General features: G+C 38.2%; 1 protein-coding gene across 2 annotated transcripts in view; it reads right to left on the minus strand.

Annotated features, from left to right (window-relative positions):
* Nucleotides 1-26,831, minus strand: part of LOC122792230 (arf-GAP with SH3 domain, ANK repeat and PH domain-containing protein 3-like) — a 1,314,966-nt gene that overhangs the window by 125,705 nt on the left and 1,162,430 nt on the right. For both annotated transcript variants that reach the window (XM_044059977.1, XM_044059976.1), the window contains exons 19-21: nt 11,654-11,772; nt 5,802-5,869; nt 3,970-4,077 (exon numbers count right to left, since the gene is read on the minus strand). In XM_044059977.1, the coding sequence (XP_043915912.1) occupies nt 3,970-4,077; nt 5,802-5,869; nt 11,654-11,772 (295 nt within the window). The remainder of the gene's footprint in view (nt 1-3,969; nt 4,078-5,801; nt 5,870-11,653; nt 11,773-26,831) is intronic.

Below are 26,831 nucleotides of genomic sequence, written 5' to 3' on the forward strand. Positions count from 1 at the left end.
AAAAGCACCTCACTGAGAACCGGCGAACCAATGACTTGCTTAGGAGAAGCTTCGTCGTCGGTTTTGGACCTCGGTTGCCTGTCTTTTTCTTTGCATTTTTTGTGAACTACAGTAGTCGGATGGCTATCCGACGACATTGTATAATTAAATCTTCGCCCAAAATAGCTTAATGAAAAATCGTACCGATGCTTAATAGTGCGTTGGTTAAATCTAGCACAAAACCGACAACTAGCAACGTCATGGTCAGGGCCTAGGCAAGGAATACAGTAAGAATGAAAGTCCTTATGAGGTATTTGCTTCCCACAAGAAATACAATTATTAACTTTTTCTGACATCGGTCTGGAGCAAGAAAAAAGTTTCCCCAACGGGGTACTTAGCTTATAATGAAGACTTCGGATCTGAAACTCGAACACGAAAATCTCAGGAGTCGGCCGACTGGCACTTGCGAACTGCTTCTGCTTCGGGCACCGCACGGCAAGAAAGACTGAATAAAATGGCGTCGGCTGCATCTTTTATACCCCTGAAGACCTGACATCAGGAAAGAGGTGACAGCAACCGACGCAGGACCCAAGACTTTGGAATTCAGGCCGACTGAGGGCAACCTGCCAGCAGGATAACCCAAATGTAATGACTGCAACAGTGAAACATGACGAACATCTGCCAGAGAGCTCTGCAATGTAGGGAATCTATCAGCAGTGGCCTTCCTTTTGGTCAGCATACCACACCAGTCTAGTCTGTGTAATCCCTCACTAGGCATTCTCTTCTCATTACTGTGAGGCAACTGTTTGATTCTTTTTACACAAAGAAGGGTGCAATACATGTGTGTATGTGTTGGGGGGATATCTCAGAGTGAGCTTGCATCTATCAATTACAGACAAATGCCAGACTGAACATGGTCTGATTTAGATTTTCCAGAGTTCACACAGCTGATTCCCCATCTGTAACCCACTAATTACACATTAAATATGACAGCAGGTGGTTTCATCAAATGCACTACCTTGGAGTGCATTCTTACTGTAACAGAAACAATGCAGTGCCATAGCAACTATCACTGGTCTGTGATTTCTGCAGGTCTGATATTTGAAGTTTCTTGTCTACAGTGTACACCAGAAATATTGAGGGAATGCTTGAGAGGCAGACACAAGTTTGAGCCTGGACTTTGCTGTTTAAACTGCAGCCATGGTTTGACTGCATCTTCTTAACCAGTGGATGATACAGACAGAGAGGTAGGGCAGTTTGTTTCTTTCTTTGGATATTTGCTCTTTCTTCATGGTTGTGCAGCTATAAGGTTAGCACAGTTAATTAAGGCCGAATGTACCCCATTCCATATGGGGGACAAAAATATTTACTTCACTTCTTTGAGTACTGAAATTGCTTAGATGTCAGTATACTACTACATCAGTGTTGTGGAATCCTGTATTGTTATCGCAGACCAGTTAAACCCAGGCTCAATGAGGATATGAATATACTGCCCTGACATTTGGATCCCTTTTTTTCTGAAGCTACCAGTCTTGTCCGATGGCCTGCATGATCTCACCTATTTTAAAGAATGACTTGACAACACTAATCCTCAATAATATTAACTTGATTTGGGTACTAGAAAGCTATTGCATTATCCGTAATTTTCTATTTACTGGGAATGTTTTAGAGAATATTGTTTGCACCTTTGTTCTAGTTTTGGGTAGTGGAATCCATTTCAGACTGTAATTCCAAAGCTTACCACAGCCCTGAGACAGCTGTCACATTTATGATTAACACCCCTAAATAGCAAGAGGTCAAAGGTGTTATTTCACTTGTGTTCCTCCTTGGTATATCTGTCATGGTTGACCTTCTGTTCCTTTTATATCATCTGGGGACTTACTGTAGGGTACTTGGTACTGCTATTAGCCTGCCTCTTACATTTCATGGTGCAGTCAAACAGTGGTTTCTGGAAAAAATTCCCACTATATTCACTCTTTTTGTTGTGAGGATGCACGGGGGTCAGCACTGAGTTCAATACTTTTTTACTGGGTATACACAGCCACTTGCTAACTTAGACTGAGAGGTTTAAATTATCTCAGATGTACTGATGACAACAAGCTGCATCTCTCCTCAGAAGTGAGTAGATTACTGGGTGTCAGCCAATGGGGTCAAACTGAACCCACAATTGCTTCCATTTCTCAAGCCTTCTGCTGAATCCTCAGGGCTTTGACTTTTTTTCCATTAATGGCAGATCCATGGGTGAGTCGAACATTTCAACAGGTGTCACAAGTAATCCCTCTTCTGTAGAACTTGTTGGGACCTTTTTTAACATTATGTATTCTACGTACTCTAAAAATGTATTGTTTTACGTGACACATTGCCTCTATGTTGTTTTAATATTCTAAAATGTCTAGCTGAATAGACAGGTAAACAATATATAAAACAAAAATAACAAAAAATAACAAAACAGACAATTAGAGCAAGCTAACAAATGAAGTCAGATGATAAGCAAAGACACTGATTAAAACAAAGATGAATGCAAACAAAGTATTTCCCCTGTAAAAACTGTGCCTTCTTCAAAACTGAACCTTCTAAGAAAAGGACACTGGTAATCCTGAAGTCTAATGCTAGGAAAACATTTTGGATTGCTGCCTCCTTGAGATTGGAGATGTTTTACTTGGTAATACCTGCTGATGGAGACTGGGTAAAAAGCCATCACCGTGGCACAGTGGGATGGAATCCTGACTATGGCTAAGATGAACTAGATCCAAGCAATGAAGGACTCTGATTTGGGGATAAGTGGCAAATGCTTGCTTGTCTGTTTTTTGAGGGGGTGTACCCTCTTTTGTGAATGTTGGGGTACAGAACCTTGCATAAAGACTAAATATGTAGCCCTTGCAAAGTAGGCAAAGTAGTGTGGCTAGAATCAGCATATGAGTAGAAGCCCATATGTGTCAAAAGGTCCAGCACTGCAAGCCAAACTAAAAGATTCCCAGGAGATAACATAGAAATCCCTGATGACTTCCTGGATGACAGTTTCCTGAAACTGGTTCTTGTTCATGGGAAGGAATAGGATATATGCATCAGTAATATGGAAGTTGTTTGAAAAAGCTGCTCTTTAGCTTATGACAAAATCTAGGACCTTCTAGATGATTTTAGTTTTTGAATTAGATTAGAAGGAGAACGAAACGTGCATAGAGTGAATGCAAGGACAGTTAAGTTACCCGGGCTGGCAATCTATTAAAAGAAGAGTATGGTTATAATAAGAGAACTAAAGAGAATATTATGGATTACATTTTGGGTCACAAGACATTAAATGGGAAATGGCTACTCAGATAAAACACTGTGCTGCAAATTTAGGAAGCAAGCAGGGGGAAGTAACATGGATACAAATAAACATTTGTATCAAAAATTAAAACCCAGAAAAAAGTGGTCAAATAAATTTCCAGCTACCGATTTTGCAGTCCTTTAGCTATTTTGTTTATTTTTTTGAGCTGTGATGTGGTCCTTCTACACTTGAAGGAAATGCAGGCATTTCCCATGACAAGAAAAGTCTGAAAACAGATGTGCAGTACTCCCAATTTTAATATATCCCCAGTACTTAACTTTTTAACATCCCCAGAGTATTTCATCAGACAATATAATAGACATAGTCATGAATGACCTTGAACTAAAGTGCCGAACATGCTACAGTTAAAGTTCATGATACAAGCACTTTTAACTCAAACATTACACCTTCTGTAAGAACTACTGGAAATTTGCCAGTTAATCCAGGAAGATATTTTATACCTCCATGTGGCTGTTGCAACTTATCAGGTGAATAAATAATTGCAACACGTGAAGAAAAAAAAAACATTTTTCATATGCCAATACCTAAAAATGTACACTGAAGATTCTAGGAAAACATTTTGTTTACTACTTAATGTTAGTGATAATGACATAATAAGAGCAGACATTGCCTGAGATGGCATGGGCGTTTCTAAGCAGCACCAACAAACAAAAAGGTACCTTCTCATCCAAATCATCTTCACTGTCATCGAGGGATTCTTGCTGCATGTCCCACTCATATTCCACATGAATGTGAGCGTTGAACTTTCCAGTCAAGGCCTGCTCTAGCTGTAACAAAAATTACCTCAAAATTAAGGCCGAGCATATTAACGACAACTCTACTGTATATTCATTTCGTACAAATATCAGAACAATATTCCCTTATTTCACATTCTAAAGTGGGCTAAAATCTCACTATACAAAGACTCCTATACAGAAGCTGTTCTCCACAATACACAACTAACCAATCTAAGCTCAGTGTCTTTGTAAAGGAGAAGGGAATGAAGTTAAAAAAAATCCAGAGAGACAGAATTAGGAAGACATGATCAAATCTGATCCCTATAAATTATGATTTTTTTTTGTAGTTTAGTTTCATGTCAGCCATAGTTACTTCATCAGCTGAGACCATATCAATGACTTGACTGTATGCGGGAACAGCTATCAGACACAAGAATATTCTACACAAAAAAACAGAATGTTTTCTGTTGTCTCCGACTAGATCTATCATGGCTGGCACCAAATATACTGTACACAACACATGGAGAGGAGTTGAGGACAGAAGTGTATTTTTCATTAGTATAATCCATCCATGGCACAGCTAAATCACACTAAAAATGACTGTTATGCTTATGCTTTGTGCCATTTTGTTTTTTTTTTTAAATCTGTGCCTCTTGTGTAGTGGTATCCCATAATCCTAATGGAAGTGGGAGGAGTTATGTTATTAGTTATATATATTTTATCCCAATTAGCTGCCCATAATTGTTTTTTGGGTGAGGCAGATGTTCATTACTTTTCAAGAGCCTTTGCACCAGGTTTTCTAAGTCTGCAGGTTGAGAGGTACGGATTCTGAGATGGCAATGGTGGTGGTGGTGGTGAGTAGGGGCATATCACAGAATTAGTACCGTTATAATATTTCTACTAAAGATATGTATAATGATTATTTATATTAATAGAGACTCTAAAGGAAATTCATACACAGCCATCAGCCCTGCGACTTTTCAGGGCAGTATGATTAAATCACAATGTCCTTTTAGCAGTGGCAGGCTGTAGTTTTACTGTCATGACTGTTATAGCATAGCACATCGAGACCATTCTAGAGGACAGAATCCTGAAGGATGCCCTGTTCTCTAGCCCTTTCTCTTCACAGTGCTACATACATAAGTTCAGCAGAATAAAGATGACGTTAAAGACAGTAGAAAGTCTATGTTTGCGTAACTAACTGCTGGCACCTCTTTCCTGAGGATACTGAAATCCTTCATGCTTAACAGCAACACTTCACAGATCACTCATACGTTTTTGCACCTTGACAACATTGCAATGTGGCAAAGCAGCACTTCTATTCTTTAGAAGTATCTACTCAGAGAATTTTACACTTAACCGCAGTTATGAATCTGTACCCCTTGAGTTAAGATAAATACTAGTACTGAAATCTGCAATTAACAGAATCATGTAAGCAGTGGAAATGCAGGACGGGGTCAAGCGTGTGTGTGTGTGTGTGTGTGTGTGTGTGTGTGTGTTTTGTTTCCAAATGGTCAGTTAGCACCAACTATCCAAGGCTTTTATTGTGTGGTCAGCAGCTAAACCTGTAAGCCACACAGCAACACATTTCTGTGCCTATGACATCACTAATCAATAACAAGTAAAAATACAGATGAGAAGTGGAATACAAGCTGAATTACATTCACTGAGTTTTCAAAAATATACTAAATTCACACCACATGTGGAAAGTACAGAATTAAGAGAAACGCTAACAAGTTAATAAAAATAGACACACATCTGAAACCATCACCTACCAGTTCCTCACACTGACTGTACTTATTCTTCTTTGCAATATCGAGAGCAGTTTCTCCAGCGCCGTTTACTGCAGTGAAAAAAAAATAGTGCTAGCAAATCTCTGAAACATACAATTGTATGTACTACTAAGGCTTCAACGTGTGACATCATATCAACATTACTGTTACCACCCTTTCAGAGTAAAAATGCTGTCTAATCAGCATCTCCATAAGTTATGGAGTACCACTCCAAAACCGTCCATGCCAGCAACATCTTCCCAAGTCGGTATAAAACCCAGGCCTACATCAGAGCTACTACATTTTGTCTTCATTCCTACAGCCTGTGCCACTTTCACACACACACACACACACACACACACACACACACACACACACACACACACACACACACACACACACACACACACACTTCCAATCCGATTCATCCTAGGGGCCCTCATTAATGTGACTGTGATAGCTGTTTTAACACTATTATGTATGACTGACAGGAACAAATGACAGCAGTGGGAGCCTTATACTAAGAAGAAAGATACAAGGAACTTAATGACACAAGCAGATTCACTAACATAATTCTCTGCTATGCTCACTGTGTTAACTAACAGCCTATTTTCATTATACAAAAAAACCTGCTGCCCCCATTTCTGAATTGATAACACTAACCATTTTTTGCATTAGAGGTGCCTGTCTCGACGCACCGTATTACTGCACAAGTTATCTTTACTAACTCCTCACAGAACTCTCACATTCCAGATAAGCAGAAGTGATAATTCATAATTCATTTTCTTTCTATTGTTGCTAGTTCTTAATATCCCACTCAAGCTGTGGTTTCTGTTGCCCAGAAGAATTACTTTACATTTCCCTGCCTTAAGGTGAAATAGCCAAAATCACCAATATAACCCTGCAAAATCTAGGTCGTCATTTATGTTCTCTGATTCTTTGTGTACATTCTTACAGAGCTTTGACATCTGCATAAAGTCATAATGTTCCTTCCAATCCATCTTTTGCGCCATGTACAGAAATACCAGTTCGGATACCTCACTAACGAACACTTTTTCTTAAAAACAAGCTGCATTTATTATTCATCTTAAATTAGCCTTTCCTGTTCTACTGCCAACCTCTTTATTCACCAATGCAACTAACTATATTAAGAATCTACTCCCACACTACTCAAATGTATTTAATGATGTCGTCTAACAGGCTGTCTGGTGTTACTCAAAACAGTGAGACAGCAAAATCTCATGCAAGTCCAGTGACCTAGCTGGTGAACATGCCTGGACTGGCAAAGTCAGTGGTTAGGATAGCAGAGGCATCAGGAAGATGTCTCCCTGGCTGATATGGTGACACAAGTACACATACCAATGACAAGCAAAAAATATAACAGACGGTAAACAAAATGATCCAAGTACAACTGAAAACTATGGCAACAGGTTCAGTCAACAAACCTGTTATAGCTAGATAAGAAGAACTAAAAGTCTGTGATACATAAATGATACAAACAAATTGTACAAGGGCATCATTTACAAATAATAAAATGCACAGGAATGAGGAATGAAACATAGCATAACATCAGACTGTATGCAAGGGGACTCTGAGGACTTGTTTAGAAAGTTGTGAGACCTGGAACAGACTAGATACAGATGCAAAGAAGGTACTATGAATGTTTCCAGATAAAACAAAACAATATGAAAAACGTCTCCGTGTGGAGGTTTTTCAATTCCTGTTACATCTAGTTAATCACTATATATTAAAAAGCAAACAGAAAATGGTAGTAGAAGGAGCAAACTTAAAAATGTCTAGAGGGATGAAAGCGAGCTTTGTTAACAATGACTTATGGAAATAGATTATGTTTTGGACAATGTATTTTTTCTGGATGCCACAATATTTTTGATTGCTAAATGGTCTAATGTTTAAATATTTCCAACCATGTACTATAATGTCTGATATATTCACAGACTTTAATAGTAATCTGTTTATTAAGAAGTACCACATCATTATTAACTTTGTTAATTTTATTTAAAGCACATAAAATTTAAATTATTAGGACATTTAGTAAGTAGGGCAGTACCAGCTCGAATATCACACTAAGGATGGGGGAAGAGCTTTTGAATTTGTTAACATTTATGCCAATATACTTTCCTTTGCAACAAAATAAACCACTCCCATACCTGAGAACAGGTATATTGGTCAGAAAGTTTGGGATGAAACTATCATTCTGTTTATTTTTAATTTTGTTTGGATCGCTTGTCTGTGTGCTTAATAAAGGAATTTTGACTGGAAACAGACTGTCTACCCTGCTTGGATTACTTCTGAATACCTACTAGAGTTAATAATTCTGTAATAATATTTCAAAATAAGTTTTTATTTTTTGATTTAGGACGTTTTTAAATTCGCTATTTCTACTAACATGTTCTGTTTTTTTTCTACTTTTTAACATATAGTTATTAATTAGACATACAGAAACTGAAAAACTTCCACACAGAGAAGTTTCTTACACTGTTTTGTTTTGGATGCACTATACTTCCATAGTGTATTGTTTGAGACTTAGGGGATACCACAGAGATTAATTGCTTCTTTTCAGATAAAACACAAATGACTCGCATGGTGAAGGTATTCACAATGCCTTCTCCTTTTATAAGGCCATGTTTCTGTGTACTTCCTCAAGGAAGACTACTGCCAATCAGAGACTTGGTAAACGACACATCTACTACCAGACTTCATGCCCTGCCCCTTCTTCCCATGGACTGCTACAGCACACAACTGACTATCCCCCCTATGAGGATAGGCAGGTTCATTCTCCCTGCCAGCTCCATCAAGTGCCTACGTCACTAATCGAACTCTGATCACTTGGGCAATTTATACCTTTACCCCACACTATCAAAGCACAGAAACTAATCTTAGACAGCACGTCAGTGAACCAAAAGACACAAACATAGACCAAGCCATGTCTATGTCAAATTTCAAGGAAAACCAGTTAACCTAGGGCATGATTCTGGGATACGGGAGAAAATCTACACAGTAAAAATCTTCTGCGACCAATAACTGAAATTGCCTTAAATACTCAATTAGCTTAACAGTGTTTTCATTAACACTGCATTAATTTATACAAATAAAACACATTACAAAACGTACATGCATTTTTTGTATAGTTCAGTTTCATTAATTGCAATTCCCTTGCTGGCAATGAATATGCCTCAGTCTGTTACTTGTATTTTATTTACGCTCTTACACATATCCACAATGCCATGAATGCCAAGAAAAGGTCAAGCAGAAGTCTCTGTTAACTTATGCAATATTTTAGGTCTGCAAAAATTATGGGAGAACAAATTTCAAACAAAAGTATAGTGATATTAGTTTAGGCTATAACATCCAACTACTTTCCTTACAAAATATGCATCAGTCACTTCTTACCATGATCTAAGTTTTCAGGAATAAAAATAACTAAGTAGAACATTTACTATATATAGCTTTCTAACCTAAAATGGAATTATTAAACTGCAAAAAGAAGTATAACTCATTCAGTCCTTTAAAACACACATTTCCCCTCGTCTGTAATCAGTACACTTGTTACATTAAAAATACAGTTTTATAAAGTGCAGGAAGTCATTGCAGGTGAGTCACTATTACACAGCGTGATCACACTTCTCAGGTACATTTCCTGCCACTTACCTATACCTTATGCCCACTAATGCACTCACGATACGCAGTTGCTGTTACAAGACGCACTACTGCAACATTATGGACAGAGCTGCATTTTTTTACTTTTAACACTGTTAAAAGATTTCTTGCAAAGAACAAATATATTTGCAACATCAGTTATTTTTTCACTAGGTTTTCAATAACTTTGTTTGATAATGGCACATGCATAACTGATCCTCCCCACTGCTGTTAAAGAAATATTTTATAGATTTTAACATTCTTCAATCTAGTCCTCACAAGTATGGCCATTTCTTACACATTTCTACATGCATCATCCTGTTTTGTTAAATCAGACCATAATTTAGTGACCTTTTCCTTTAAAGTTGATTGGTTATACTTCCCCTGTAAATACATACCGCTGTGTTCAGGGCCTTTATGAACGCAAATCTTCTTCAGTTACTTGAGGACCTAAATAAATTCTGCTGTAATCCTCCTCTGATGGACCTAACTGCTACGGTAGCAGCTTGTGCCCTTGACTTGTACTCCCAACTTAAATAGCTGTACTGATACGGCAGTTCCTATCTGCATCAAATATATCAAGACATTTAAAAACAAACCCTTGTGATAAAGGTTTAAATAAATTATATAACAAAGACACTGCTTAATGGCTTAGAATAGGTCTCATCCCAGCTATCATCACAAGTCCACTCTTAAGCAAACTAGTAAAGAATTTAGAGCCATTAGGAATCTCAAAGTGGAGTACGAGCATAAAGCTGCCACTAAAGTCAAAATAACTACAAATCTTTCTTCAACTATGTCAGGAAGTTAAGAACTAAGATCCAGCAATGCTTGGAGCTAGTCCACAATAATATTGCACACTCTGACCACAGGAAATAGCTATTATCTTAGCTGACAAATTTACTGAAAATTTTGCTCCAGACATAGTTATAACTACTCCAAGGAATCCAGTCTCAGCCACTCCCTTTTATTACTATAAAAGAAGTTATCTCCATCCTCTCAAAAGCCAAGATCACCTCATCCATGGCTAATGGTAATATTCCAGGTTGTGTGACTCTCAATGCTAAATAAAGCACTACTGTTTGTGAGGGTGTGTTGCATTTTATTTTGCTAACATATCAAAGACTTGCAACACTATGGCCATCTGCCTTTCGTGAGCCCTACCACTATAAATGGGTTACATTCATTTGATTGTCAGTTCACATTATTGACAAAGAAAAAGGGTGGTTCATTTAAATGAAAAGTCATTTGATCGACACTACATTTTATCAGCATTCATTAATTCAACTTTAACAGACTAAGGGTTGGGGCCTTCCCAGCTGATCCCTAAGTGCTCAATACAATGTGCTGATGAGTTGAGACTAGGAAGAGTGTCCAAAATCAGACTTACAAGCAGTATCCTATGAATGTATGAATTCATTACATTGAAAAGTGTGAACAGTATAAAAAACAACTGCTGGTGTAGTTTGGGAGGATACAAATTACAACGCACTTCAGTGTTCATTAGTAGTTTTACCATGAAAATTCTCTCTGTTATGTTGTTCCACCACGTCTGTAAGTTTAATTATGTGCACCAGCAGTCATTCAGTGTGTAAGGAGCATTCTTTTTTTCCATGATTGTACAACCATAGCGTCAGTATATTTATGTTCGAGATGTTCTGGGGGCAAAGCCCCCCACATTGGAGGATGCACAAGGGGGCTTGCTGCCCTCTGCAAAAAAGCTTTGTTTAGTATGTATAAAACTGTCAATGAAATGATTGTTGATCACACATAGTGTCGATCAAATCATTTTTAGATTAAATGAAGCACTGTTTTTCATTGTTGATGAAGTGCAATGGTGATTTAGTTACATATGATCCTACAAATATATATATATATATATATATATATATATATATATATATATATATATATATATATATATATATATATATATGACGAGGGAGAGAAAGATAAACACTAAGCACATATACTAGCAAATATTTCACAATAAATTGACAAAAAACAAAAGCTGCTGAATATGCCATTATCATGTTTTTTTTTATCTCATACTCCTGAGTCACACACAGAAAAGCATTTAGACAATAACACTGTCCAGCAAAAAACTACGACTGTTAGGGATAAAATGCGTACAGAAGTATTTGCATACATCTTACACCTGATTGCAGTCTCCAGTTGCTATAAAAGGTCCATGTTACCTGCAATGAGAGTAGCCTTCCCTTTCAACAACAGAAGTTTCAGGCATTCTGTCTTGTTATGAATGCAGCTATAATGGAGAGCAGTGTTCCCTTTACTGGTTGTTTTCTCCAGTGCCCCACTAAGGAAAAATACAAAATAGTGCATTATTAGAGCAAAGATGAAGCTATTTTGAATGTCAGTAGTTATTCATTTTCATTTGCTGTAATAATAAGTTAGGTTTACAACAACGAACAAAAAAGTACAGTTGTATACACTTACCATAAATGTAGATGTTCGAGTGTATTCACTGTTGCAGTCATCACACTTGGGTTATCTGCCTGCAGGTAGCCCTCAGTCATCCCGAATACCAGAGTCTTAGGATTTCTGCGTTGGATGCTGTCTCTTCTTCCATGACGACAGGTCATCAGGGGTATAAAACAGGCAGCTGACACCATTACATCAGTTTTTCTTGCCCCAAATGTCAGAAGCCCCCAAACAGGAAGCTAGTATATGGTGGGGAACACCACCAATAAAAGTAAATACCAATGCCAATAGGAATGGCCATAGAAAGGAGAGGTAGAAAGATAGAGAAAAGCCAGGGGTCTGGAGGGAGGGAAACCAGGACTGCAACAGTGAATTCACTCGAACATCTACATTTAAGGTAAGTGTACACAACTGTACTATGTTCTTCGTGTTTCACTGTTGCAGTCATCACACTTGGGTTAATTGCCAAAGCTAAGGAAGTGTGGAGGCAGTCAAGAAGTGTTAGGGATGGCTAGTAGGCCTTGCGAGACTGCTGTAGCAAATCCAGCTCTGGATTTAGAAAAGATTGGTAAGTGGTAATGCTTTGTGAAGGTGCATACAGGACTCCCCTGAGAAATGCTGTAGAGGTGGAAGTAGCCCTAGCGGAATGTGGTCCGATTCCCTGTGAGGTAGGTTTTCCATGGCGCTTGTAGCAGAAATGGATGCAGTGTGCTATCCATTTGGAAATAATTTGCTTTGAAATGGCCTTACCCTCTCTGCCCCTGTAGCAAAACTGACTAGCAGCTGGTCAGACTTTCAGAAAGGTTTAGTCCTGTTTAGGTAGAACCTGAGCTGTCTGTGTACATCCAAGGAGTGCAGGATCCTTTACCCATTATTCTGAGGGTTAGGGAAGAAGGTTGTTAAATGGATTTGTTTAGAGCCACACTGGACATCACTTTATGCATAAAGGACGGGTTAGTCCTGAGGGAAACCCTGTCAGCATGGAAAATAATGAAGGGTTCCACAGCCATTAGTGCCTGTAACTCAGACACTCTTCTTGCTGAAGTTATGGCTAAAAGAGAGGCTGTTTTCCAAGAGAGGAATTTTAACTCTGTTGAAGCTGCAGGTTCAAAAGGGGGGGAGCGTGAACTTTTCCAGTACAAAGTTAAGGTCCCAGGCAGGGGTGGGTGCTCTCCTAGGGGGCCTTAAGTTGTTAGCCCCTCTAAGGAACTGTTTGATGAGAGGGTGAGAAAATAGAGGTGGCTCAATATTATACTGAGCTGAGATGGCAGAGGCATGAATCTTAATGGAGGAGAAGGATAGGCCTCTGTGGAGTAGCTCTGCTAGGTAATCCAGGATTAGAGCTTAAGGAGGGCACTGCTGTGTCCTTCCCTTGAGACGGATTCCAACAACAGTATATTTTCCACTTTTCAGCATAGGATTTCCTAGTACTAGGCCTTCTGGCTTCAAGAATGACGTCCAGCACCTGTTTGCTGAGGGTTGCTGGTGGAGTATTTAAGAGATAAGCCAGACTGCAAGGTTTAGGGACGGCAATTGGGGATGCAAAATCTGTCTCTCCTGCTGTGAGAGCGGGGTGGGAGTCTGGTGAAGGTGCCAGGGTGGCACTGTTGTCGGGCTGCGCAAGAGTGGGTACCAGTGCTGGCGTGGCCAGTCTGGGGCAATAAGAATTGCCCTTGGCCTGTCCTGTTTTATCTTGAGTAATACTTTTGAGAGGAGGGGCAGAATGGGAAATGCATAAATTGAGAGGTTTTCCCACTGAAAGGATAGGACATCCACCTTCCAGGGCATGCTGTGAGGGTTCCTGGTGCAGAATTTGCTCAACTGGTGGTTCTCGGGGGAGACAAATAGGTCCACCTCTGATGTCCCCCACCTCTGGATCAGAAGGTTGAAGGTGTTGGGCTCCAATTTCCACTCATGTGGGTCTAGGAGATTTCTGCTTAAGTCATCTGCCAGTGAATTTTTGTTTGCCTGGCAGGAATTGAGCTTGTAGATGCACTTGGTTTCGCAAGGCTGTGTTCCACAGGGCCATGGCTAACCTGTAGAATGGGTAAGAATGGGTTCCCCCCTGCTTGTTTATGTACCACATAACTGTGGTGTTAATAGATACAGGATTGGGCGCCAAGAGCCCTCTTTTCTGGGCACCAGTAAAAGTCAGGAGTAGAAACCCTGCCCCCTTTGTCTACTGGAACAGGCTGAATAGCTCTGATATTGAGCAGGGAAAATATTTGCTTTTGAGCCTCTGCCCACTGGTTTGGAGGAAGGTCTGGAAACCCTCTTGGAGTTGGCAGTGCATGGAAGTGGAATCTGTACCCCTGGGATACAATGTTTAGGATCCATCTGTCCTGAGTAATGGACATCCAGTTTTTTGCATGAAAGGCAACTTTTCCTCCTAGAGGCGCAAGTAGTTGGACATGGCTGGGAAAGATATTTGAAAAGTCATTGTGAACTTTTTCCATGAGGGGGCGGCTTACCACTCCCTGTTTTTGAGGTGGGGGCACTCCATTGTTTAGATCTCTGCATACCCTGAGAGACTGTAGTCTGGGTGGCCTGTTTCCCCTGGGTTTGGTCTGAGAAGGCCTGGAAGGAGCTGGAAAGGACCCCTTTTTGAAGGCCAATGCCTACTGAATCTAGGTGGTTGCTCTTGTAAGAATTCTTTAACAGTTTGCATAGATTTAGCTTTTTCTTCCATTTTTTAAGAACCTCTTCTACTTTGGTGCCAAATAAGCAGTCCTTATGTAAAGGAGCATCTAGTAATTTGGATTTGACATGATCTGGCAAGGTTTGCTCCTTCAGCCAAGCATGCTTTCTCAATACAGATCCAGTGACTGCAGCCCTGCAGGATGCTTCTAGGGCATCAAAGCCACACTGCAAAGTATGCTTACTAACTTGGTTTTCAGAATGCAATAGCTCTTGTAAATCTTTATTTTCTACACAAGCTGGAAATAACACAATTTTTTGTTTAATTAGTTCCATAGTATGCTGCTGGTACTTCAACGTGTGAAACTGTCAATTCAATGCCCTGATGGTAAGAGTTGCAGAGGTACATACCTTCTTACCCCATCTGTCTAAAGCTCTTGAATCCCTGTCTGAAGGGGAAGGATTTTTGGCTGTAGTAGCCTTAATACCTTTAGGTCCTGGGAAATGGTCTCTGGATCCGCAGTAGGATTCTTGAAGGGAAATTTGTGGGAATCAGGTACTATGTAGTACCGGTCAGGTTTCCTAGGGATCGATGGTAAAGTATCTGGAGTAAGACTGGATTCCATAAAAACATCATCTACAACATCCAGGACAGCGGGTATAGCTAGAGACCTGTGCTGAGGCAATTCTAAAAATTCTCTAAGTCTCTTTTTGGACTGAGGGTAGTCCTGGCATTCCCAGCAGAAATGTTCTCTTAAAGTATGTAAGGGTTCACCAAAAGAAAAGTCCTCTGGAGGGGAGGCAGAGGGAATGGATTCCTCTGCATCAGAATCCTCATAGGTTGATAAGGGCATGTCCTGATAATCAGAAGGGTCACAGACATCGGACTCCTGGTTTGTAGAATCAGAAAGAAATTCAATTCTTTGTCTCTTAGCAGGGGAAGGCTGGCTTTCCCTAATTAGGGTAATAAGGTCTTCAGTCATTCTAAGCATTTGTTTTTTTGGCATGGAAGCCTGAGCATGCACTTTGGTCATCCGTTTTCTAAGCGTAGTGTGTACTCTGGGCCTGAGAAACTCGGTAGTTTTAGCTAAAAATGAAGTTGTCGGTTTAATTCGAACAGCGGTAGGTTGGAATACACCCTCAGAAGCCAGTGCATGCACAGAGGCTCCGGACACATCCAAGCTAGAGACATCTGCAGGTTCCATAGTCGAAGAAGCATCTCGTGGCGTACCGGACTCCGAATGGGTCTCAGCAGAGGCCTGAGAATCTGTAGAAGCGGGCATCAGGAGCTGCAAAGGCACCTCACTGAGTACCGGCGGACTGGCAACTAGCTTAACGGAAGCATCATCGGCAATTTTGGACCTATGTGATCTGTCTCTATCTTTGTCTTTATGTTTTTTCGGAAGATCGGTAGTCGGATCACTTATTGAAGCCATTTCGGAATATGGAGAATGACAGCGAAAGAATTTAGCGAAAAAGATAGCCTGATGACAAATAGTTTGGGCGTTAAACAAGGCACAAAACCGACAGCTAGGGACGTTGTGGTCTGTGCCTAAAGAGGTGATGCAGTAAGAATGAAAATCTCTGTGAGGTATTTGCTTTCCACAGGAAACACAATTGTTAACTTTTTCTGACATTGGTTAGAGCAAGATAAAAGGATCCTCAACAGGGTACTTAGCTTTAGAAAACTTCAGGATTACAAACTCGAAAACGAAAATTTCAGGTAGCGGCCGACCGGCAATTGCGAACTGCTTCTGCTTCAGGCTCCTCCTCGGCAAGAAAGACTGATGTAATGGCGTTGGCTGCCTGTTTTATACCCTTGACAACCTGACGTTATGGAAGAAGTGACAGCATCCGATGCAGAAATCCTAAGACTCTGGTATTCGGGCAGACTGAGGGCTACCTGTAGGCAGATTACCCAAGTGTGATGACTGCATCAGTGAAACACAAAGAATATCTGTGCAATCATCACACCTCTTAAGTGTGATGATTTTTGTTCTCAGATGTAGCCTTGTTCCTCCTAGATTTGCAGATTTTCTTCATAAAGCTACACAATTAACTCTATATACATACATTAAAAAACTAAAAGCCTGTACAACAATTCAATAGCACGAAAATCATGGGGTATATTATGTAAAGATTATCTATTTTCAAGAGTAAAAGATGCTCCTCCTTCAGACTTGTGATGTTCAGAGACTGAGAGACATGACAAGCACCAGGTAATGAGTACAAAACGTATTTGTCATGAAAAGGAGATCCAGAAGACAACAGACCTAGAGCAAATACAATGCAAGCCCAGCAGATCAGAGCAGAATACATACACAGGTGATAAGAGGCACACAAACGTTCCATTTTAACATTATTAAACACAAACAGGTACTCATATCAGATTACTTCAAAAGCATAACAATGCAAAATGACTTTGTGCATACCCTATCTTTAGCAGCTAGGAAGCACATTTAACACTCCATAAACTATACCCCAGAGTAGTATTCTATTTAAATTAACTCAAAAACATCCCTCACCAAAAAAAATGTAAATGTGAACATGGAGCTCACACTCAAAATCAAATCAATCAACCAATCAGAGAGAAAAAACTTTTCAACTGAACAATTAAAGCATATTTTTGCTTTATGTTTTCAGATAAATTATTTTCTCACTTCTCACATTAAAACTACTTAACTGCAGCATTGAACCTGACAAAACCAGAACCATGATTAAGTTACACTGTAATAAATGCTCTATGTGTGGTCTGCCTTTCATGCTCTCTGTTTGAATGACATAAGGCAGACCACTTAACTAGTGCTGCAGCAGTGAAGCAGTAAAGACAGCATTCAGTGCCTCAGGTGAGAATGAGCTGAAGATGGATCCTAACAGTAAGCTAGATCTAAACTCTACAAACTACTACAACTCGAGATATTTACTTCCCTTGCAGTTAAACTTCAAGAAAAATCCTCCATGTACAACATGAGACGCAACTCACAAGCCATACCAACTCTCATTACCTCCAGAATGAAACTCCACAGCACTACACATGCATTCCCCTCTCAGGCACCTACTCTTTGCCAGGTAAATGTCAATGACCTAAAAGACAAACACTTGCTCCAAATTCAGAATTTAACTCAGAAAGCTCTTCATCCACACCAAATGCTCCTGCATCACATATCATATCACCTAACACACTAACATATCTCAATTTACTGAAGGTGAACACATTTTATAAACTAATGTGAATACTGTGCATTACACTCTCATTGTTCCCTAGACTGTATGGGTGTATATATTTATACATTTGATATATATATATATATATATATATATATATATATATATATATGTACATACACACACACACACATATATACACACGGGCACACACACATATACACACACTCACACACATATATATATATATATATATATATATATATATATGTATATGTATATATATATATATATGTATACATATATATGTATGTATGTACATATATATGGGTCTAATTCGTAATATCGAGATTTCACAATCTAGAAGCTCTGAATACCGACGCTCAGAACTTCGAGATTGAGGAATCTCGAAACGAAAAAAAACGAAAACAGCAAAACATCACGGATCACACCCCCCACACCCCCTGCAACTTAAATATACCAACTCCAAGATCGCACTACAGTGTATAGAATGGCATTGTTCCCATTATGCACTGTATGGGAATCTCCATTGACAGTTTTTGAGATTCCGCAATTTCGAAGTTCTGAGTGTCGGTATTCAGAGCTTCAGGATTGTGAAATCTCAACATTATGAAGTGGACCCATATATATATATATATATATATATATATATATATATACACATGCATACACACACACACACACACACACACACACACACACACACACACACACACACACAGTTTCTCTGCCTAACTAATCTGAACTACTCCACTATTGCTTAACTTTCTGTATTTTGTTTGTAAACTGCTATGTAGTTCACCCGGGTTGAGTCCGAAGTTGGTCAATAATGATCAGTGTACTATCTATCTCAATGAGCGCAGAATATTTCTTCCTTGTGTCTTCATTCTGCTTGCTCTACATTCTAAGTATACCCCACTGCTCGAACGACCTGTTTCAGGTAAACTGGCAGGGGTTGGGAACTACAACATGTAATACTGTCTGAAAAAACAATAAAAGTTCATACAGATGGCTTTTCACCGCAGTAATTCAACAGGCAACTTACACAAAAATAAGCACAGATATAAAATGCATTAACAATAACAACAATAATAATAATAATAGCAATAGCATGCATTGCAAACAAGGAATGCAGACTACTCACTGTTTAATAAAACTTTACCATACAAATATACTTTTTGTACACTGCATTTATAAAGTCTGGGCAGAAAAAGCTTGAAAATCACTGCCACTTAATGAGAAAAATAAAACATGTCACTGTTATTTTCTTTTCTGCATTAGGATGCAGTTTTTAAAATTTACTTTAAAACTGGACTCATTCTAATTACTATCCAGTTACATTTACACATATGCAATGAGACAAAAGTACATTACTTGTATACAATTGTCAATGTTATTAGTTAAAAATCAGCAGAGCTAACTTACTCCTTTACATCAGTCAAATATAAACCTCTATTCAACAAATACAAAAGCAGCAGAGGAAAGTTAACTCTATACCAAATAAGGGGGGACTGCTCACTCCACCTGACCTGAATCGGTAGACGTTTTAGATGGCCACATAGCCAAGTACTAACCACAGCAAACTCCAAAACCCACTTCACGAATGCCTGGTAGTCAGAACCACCACACTACTGCTATAAACCAGCTTTATTCAAGTATTATGAAACAACTGATAAGTGCTTTCATCTAAAAATGTTTCAATCCAGACTTCAACTGCCTGAAAAATCAGAATGTATCCATAAAGCTAATGTTTTAATAAATGAAGCTATGACATTTGCTTCTCAGCCAGGAAATCCTACTTCACCATCTTTCCATTCTCTTATATGATATCCCAAAGCTTTTCTGGCTGTGCTGGGGGCCATAAGAACTTCAAACAAATGTTAAATTGTTTAATGAGTTCTTTAAAAGGAACTGAAGTGCTTGACTACATAACAGTATTTTGGGTAAAGTAACCATTTTAACTCAAATCAACTTATTTATTATTGTTTTAATATTGTCAAATATTTGTATTATTTATTGTTGCTATTTCTTTAAAACTATATGTAACAGTAACCTTAAATATTTAATCTTTTTGAAATACCATTTAAATCTGCTATTAATTTCCATCAAATAACTGAACTCATTTTTAATCAGTACAATGCTGGTTTCATTCTGATTGAACTTTAAGACCTGACATCAATTCAAAACATTTCATTTTTATATATATTTGAGCAAAGCAAGCCAGTTGATAAACAGATGCAATAGCACATAAAAAAAAAACAATAAAAATAAATAAAAAATAAAACCATAGCTTTTAATGGAAGGACACTTTATTAACAGAAAATCACACTTATCAACCTCTTCTGTTTTATCCAAAGATGTAATCCCATTAAACAGCCAAATCAGAGAGCATTAATTAAATACGATTTTAACAAATCACATAACTTTTAAAACAATCCATGAAAATTCAATAAAAGTCAATGCTTATGATTTTTTTAACTTAAGCAAGTACTTAAAATTAACAACTCCACTAAGACCTGGAAAATTGCATGCATTCAATAAAATTTGCCATCTCAATTCTTTGGCTTCAAGTAATATTTCAGAATCTCACCTCTTATCCTCTTATCAACGCATTTCAATAGAAAAAATAATTCAATAGAAAAAATAAAAACTTAAAATTTAAATACTTTTGTTTTTGCCTTGCCAAAGAATTGTTGTCCTCACCTATCTTTATAGCATAAACATGCTGGTAAATCTTATTTTTAACATTCTTGTGGCATTCTCTACATAAAGGCATTCACATGTCAAACAGTGGGCAAAATAAAAATTTTTATAACCATAATTAAAATATCCTGGATTCATAAAATATTTAATAATGTTACTTGTAAAAACAGATGTACCATCAGAAATGTACGTGCAATACACACAACTAAAACAATTACATGTGCCTTTTTTAATGCTTAAATAACTCTACCCTCTTATCTTACATACTATGCAAATATTTCAAAATCTTAAATAGCTTCATCTCCAAAACATTTTAAAATATCCAGATAACCCTTAAAATATTTCCATTTCTTATTAATAACAGACTTAAGTTTAAATAAATCTACAGTAAGAGGTAATAACATTGCTTTTGCTTCGTCCTTATTTAGAACACCATTACCATCTAGTGATACTTTAACAATACAATACTATGTCTATCTGTTATTTCAGTGGCTTCAGCTATATTAGATTGCTTATTCAAAATATTATCACAAGCATAATTTAATATTTTATCAGGATAACCTCTACAACTATTTTTTTCTTAATTCAAATATTTCATCTTTAAACTAAAAATCTTCAGCAGTTTTCTTTACACCTTACACATCTGACCATAAGCAACATTATTTTTCATACTAACAGGGTGCATACTAGAATAATGCAACAAACTGTTGCTGCTATTATCTTTTTTTATATAATTATGAAATCAAACTATTACCATTTTTATATAACAATAAATCAAAACACTAATCTCATATTCACTGTAAAATATAAAAGGAAGCAGTGGTTTCCCAAATAATCAGCAAACAGCTTATCAGAAGCATCTTCCAATATTAAAAGTTTATTGTCTATAAATAAAAAACAGAGAAACTAGTGGTCTTAAAACTTCACTGATGAGCCCAGTCACAATAATTTTCAAAAATCATGAAACCCGGGTAGTGTTTCAAAGCAACAAACCTTTATTCATCATAGACAAGTGATCTTCTATAAGAAAAAATCAGAAATATTTTAACAATGTTAAACATATCAGCTTTTATGTGTGTGGAACATATACGTATAGTTTAATTTTAAACCAGTCTAGTCAAGCAAACAATATAAACAGGGCCGTAAAAGTGCATTTAAGAACAGCACACACTACTACTGATTAGATCAAACTAAATCCTAGTTAAGGAAAACACTACCTATCTATTTGCAATCCACATTCCAAAATCAGGTATTAGGAAAAGTGTAACATACACATAAAATCTAAAATCGTTTTTGGCTACCTAATGCAATAAAGCCTTCATTAGGTCTGTGACAAGACCTAAAATCAAGAAAAAACATATAGCTATCTAAACATAAACATAATGTAACTAGGACACTATAAATGTAAAAATACATCTGTCTAATAATATCATCTAGTAAATATCCATCTATATGTATTAGTGTGCATAAAAACTAAGTAAATAACAGCTCAGAAAAAAATGTCAGTGCTTTGCAAAAAAAAAAAAAAATGTCATGACAATTTTCATGTTTACAGCCCCAAAATGTGTTTATACATTGAAAACTAGTAGAAAAAACATATAAAAATACATAAAATAGTGGCTGAAGTAAACTAGTAATGAATAAAAGTGTGCAGGTGTGTGCATGAGCATCCACTAGTATGTTGAATGGGGGAATTATACCAATACTACATGGTAATAGCTGCATGAAAAAATATGTGTTTTGAATTTACCATTTAAATCTCTAGTGTGATGCAATAATTCTAATAGCAGAATTGAGGTTATTAAGTAACTAAACATATATACATTTATACACATTCTACACATTTTATTTACTAAATTTTTTGTACATAAGAATATTTCCTCAAAAATTCCCTAAAAAAAACCTTTACAGATTGTGTGGCAGCTTATGTAAATTCAATACACTCTTAACAGAGCAATAGGAGTTAAGTCCTGGTTTTGTGTGGCAGCTTATGTAAATTCAATACACTCTTAACAGAGCAATAGGAGTTAAGTCCTGGTTTTCTGAATGCATTTAATTTCAACTGCCAGCATAATTCTTTTTTATCCAACACACTATTAACGTCCCCTTCAAGCTCATCCATCTCCACACAGTCCAGAATGATGCATTTAAGACCAGAATGTCTGGTGTGTTCTAAGAAGTGTTTGGATAAGGTGTTCCTCTGTCATTTACGTCTGATGTCAGAAAGATGACCTGAAATCCTCCTTTTCAGTTTATTCATAGTCTTACCCACATAAAATGCAGGGTAGTCATTACACAAGGCCCTACATATATGTAAATAACACCAAATTCACGAAAACCAGAATAAACTTCAGAACAAAAACCGTGAAAAAAAGACAAAATGATGACTGTCCACACAGATAAAAAGTTAAGTGCTTTCTTTCGTTTCAATCACAACGAACTTCTTCAGAACTGACCAGTAAATCAATTAGTCAAGTTTAAATACAAAATCCAAATAAACCAATCAAAAGCCCATGCATCTAATTGTTCATTAATGCATACCATTTTCTTAAAGGCAAAAATATCAAATGTGAAATATAACACTTGACATGTATACAAAAAGCACGTAGTACACACAAATGTGTGCCTACTGTAAACATACTAGTCACATAAACTATGTAATAATACAGTCTGTTATTTAAAAGACATTTAACATTTAAAGTCTTATTTAGACCAGGAATGTGATCTGCCCTAAGGAAAACCTGCCATCTAAGCTCCTTGTTTTCCAGGGCATTATTACATTCTGTGACAAATGGAGTCAAATCTATTTCATCCAACACAAAAAATACAAATTTCTTGAAGTTAGAACACTCCAAAGCATGTTTGGCTAAAGCATTATTAGTATCTTCATTTCTAATAGCCAAACGATGTTCGTAAATCCTTTTATAAAGGGCTCTAGTTGTTTTCTCCACACAGAAATTATGACAGGTGAAGCAGGTTGCCAGATATACCACCCCCATACTTTTGCAGTTACATCTGCCTTTACTGACCACCATTTTATTAATGTGTGGAAAAAATATATTTTTTGATGAATCAATAAACCTGATTTTCTTGCCCCAGATCCAGTACCCTTTGCAAAGAGAATACCCTTAGAAAAGGACCTCAGAAGAAAAAAAAGAAAAGGAGAGAGGGAAGAGGGGGAGAGGAGACAGGAGAGGAGGAGCAGACTGAACACATGAAACACTACAACAAATCTATTATAATAAAATGTTTCACTGTTCATCGGCTGGAGGCAGACTGAAGGGTTTTCCTTTGCTGTCTGCCTGAATAAATAAGTCCCAGATAAAAGATAAGGGTAAATTCCCTTGAGTCTGCAATAGCTACTTAGGAGCCAGGCATTTTGGTGAAGAACTGAGATCAGTAGACAATCAGCAAGCGCAGAAGGAGAATTGATGCCGATCGATCCGACCTTGAACCCTATTTTTCTGCATTCCTGCCTGATGATGGAATGTAAATATGCCCCTCCTAAAAATCCAGTTACCATCCATGCATTTTTGGGTCAGCATTGGAAGTAGCTGCTGTAGTAAAGAGCATCTTGAATTTTGGTATCTCGAGAAAGGTGTTCAAGAACTGACAGATCCAGAATGGGTCTCATGAAATTTTGCTTCCTGGGGACTAGAAAGAGCCTTGAGTAAAAAAACCCTACCATCTCTGAAGTGGTGGAAACTAGTTGGCTTTCTTTCATCGAGAGCTTCCACCTGGTTTTTAAGGCCTAACCATTGATGTTTTGGAAGATCTGGCCATCCGCTTGGTCTTGGTAGGGTATGAAAATGGAATTTGTAACCTCTTGAAACCACATCCAGAACCCACTTGTCTTGGGTTATATCTTAGTCCCTGAAGTGAAATGTTTCCTCATTTCCAAAAAAGTTTCCCCAAAGAAATCCTCAGGGAGAAAGAGGAAGGGATTCCTCAGCATCAGAATCCTCATAAGGAGGAGAATATTCATAGATTAGAAAGAAGAGGAAAGAAGAAGAAGAAGAGAAGCCTGATCAAGAGGAGTCATAATACACTTAATACACTTCCTGCCTTGGCCTGGATGTGAACCCTAATCACCCTAAGCAAGTCCAGCCGCCATCCGCCATCTTACTTAACTGTTTCTGAGACTTGCGGATCATCAGAGGCCTGGTGGTTTGCAGTCTTGATTTGAAGGAGTCTTTGCCTTTGTCTTTGCCTTTATTAAGTTGAGTAGGCCTGAAAAAAACCCAGGCCGGTACCTGCACACACACTCCGGACCCATCGAAGGAGCATTGTCGAAGGTCCTGCAACAGAAATATTCAAAGGCCTAGTTGGCTCCTTTATTAACTTGGCTGACTGGAAAGCAAGAAAAGAATTAGCTTAACTTTTAGTAGCGAGTAGGAGAAGAAAGTCTTGTGGACTGTATAAAAAATATAAAAAGGAGTCAGTCGGCCGGCGACGGGACTTGCGAACTGCTATCCCGCCAGCAAGAGAAGACTGGAGAACATGTACTTGTGCTCAGCTTTTGCTCTCCTGGCTCTGGCGTCAGAGCATGGTGAGCAAGCAGCCGACGCCGGACCCAGACATTGGGATTCTGGCCGACCGAGGACTGCCTGCCGACAGGGGAGAACCCTACAGTCATGACTGCAACAGTGAAACACGATGAACATCTGCATTGTTTGCAGTTATAACATGGGTAAGTGCCAGTGGCTCCTTTTGTGTTCTCCTATTTCTAAAATCGACTACACTTGTAGCCTTTTTATAAATAAAGTGTGGGTGGTCCCCTAATACTCTAGCCAAGTCTCGGTTTCTCAAAATAACTTTCCAGTTGTTGGAAATTACCTGTTTGATACTATAGAAATCAATACTAACAGGAACAGGAAAAGGCACCGTCCATTTCTTTTACTTTCCCACTGTTGTTATTAGTAACAAACCCACTAGTTAAAATGGGTGGGAACTTTTCCATCCTAACCAATAATATCTGCTCGAACATTTCCCTCAGTTTTTCATATGGATACCCTCTCTGGACAAACATGAAAATGAGTTTGTTTGCCTCACAAATAACATTTTCATTGTCTGAAATTAATCTACTGAGGCATATAATTTTTCAGCTTTATGAATAAAGGATGACCACTCTCAAAATGAAGGAAATTATTACTACAGGTGTCGTTTCTGAACACTGTACTGGTGAATCTTTTTTCTTCAAGATTCATATTTATATGCACGTCCAAGAAGTGCATATTCGTGCCAACCTCACTTAATGTGAACTTCAGTCCCATCCTGTGTCTGTGCATATCGTCCAAAAAATAGACTTAACTCATCAGTAGAGCCATTCCAGACAAGAACAAATCATCAATAAACCTCCAATAAATGGAGACATATTTAAATCTCTCCAATTTGGTCAGGAAAGTACAGTTGTGAAAACTTACCATAAATGTAGATGTTTGAGTGTATTCACTGTTGCAGTCATTACATTTGGGTTATCTGCTTGCAGGTAGCCCTATCGGCCTGATTAACTAAGTCTTGGGTCATGCGTCGGTTGCTGTCCCTTCTTCCATGATGTCAGGTTGTCAGGGGTGTAAAACATGCAGCTGACGCCATTACATCAGTTTTTCTTGTCCCAGATGTCAGGCACACCCCTAATGGGAAGCAATTAAATATAAAAGTACAATGACATACCTCCAACAAAAAAGCAAATACACCAAAAAGCTTTTAAGCATAGTAAAGGAAAGTAGCGGTATAACCAAAAGAAGTTAGGGGGCTGGAGGGAGTGGAACCAGGACTGCAACAGTGAATACACTCGAACATCTACATTTATGGTAAGTGTACACAACTGTACTATGTTCTTCGTGTTTCACTGTTGCAGTCATTACATTTGGGTAGATTCCCAAAGCTATGGTTGGGAGGAAGATTTTAAATAGCATTAGGACCAGCTATAATGCTCTGCAAGACTGCAGTGGCAAAACCAGCTCTGGATTTAGAGAAAATTGGCAAATGATAACGCTTGGTGAAAGTACGCGCAGAACTCCAGGTAGCAGCGTCTAGGATGTGCCTGGTAGGGACACCTCTGAGAAAGGCTGTAGAGGTAGATGCAGCCCTGGCAGAATGAGGTCTGATCCCTTGGGGGATAGGTTTTCCATGGTGCTTATAACAGAAATGAATGCAATGCCCTATCCATTTAGAAATGGTTTGCTTTGAAATAGCCTTCCCCTCTGCCCCTGCAGCAAATGCCACCAGCAGGTTTAGTCCTGTCTAAGTAGAATCTAAGTTGTCTGTGCACATCTAAGGAATGCAGTATCCGTTCCCGTTTGTTCTGTGGATTAGGAAAAAAGGTTGGCAATTGAATGGACTAATTAAAAGCCACACTGGATACCACCTTGGGCATGAAGGATGGATTGGTACTGAGGGACACTC

Source organism: Protopterus annectens, chromosome 1.part2 (genome assembly GCF_019279795.1).
Source record: "Protopterus annectens isolate FY-2018-M chromosome 1.part2, PAN1.0, whole genome shotgun sequence".
NCBI classification, from domain to species: domain Eukaryota; kingdom Metazoa; phylum Chordata; order Ceratodontiformes; family Protopteridae; genus Protopterus; species Protopterus annectens.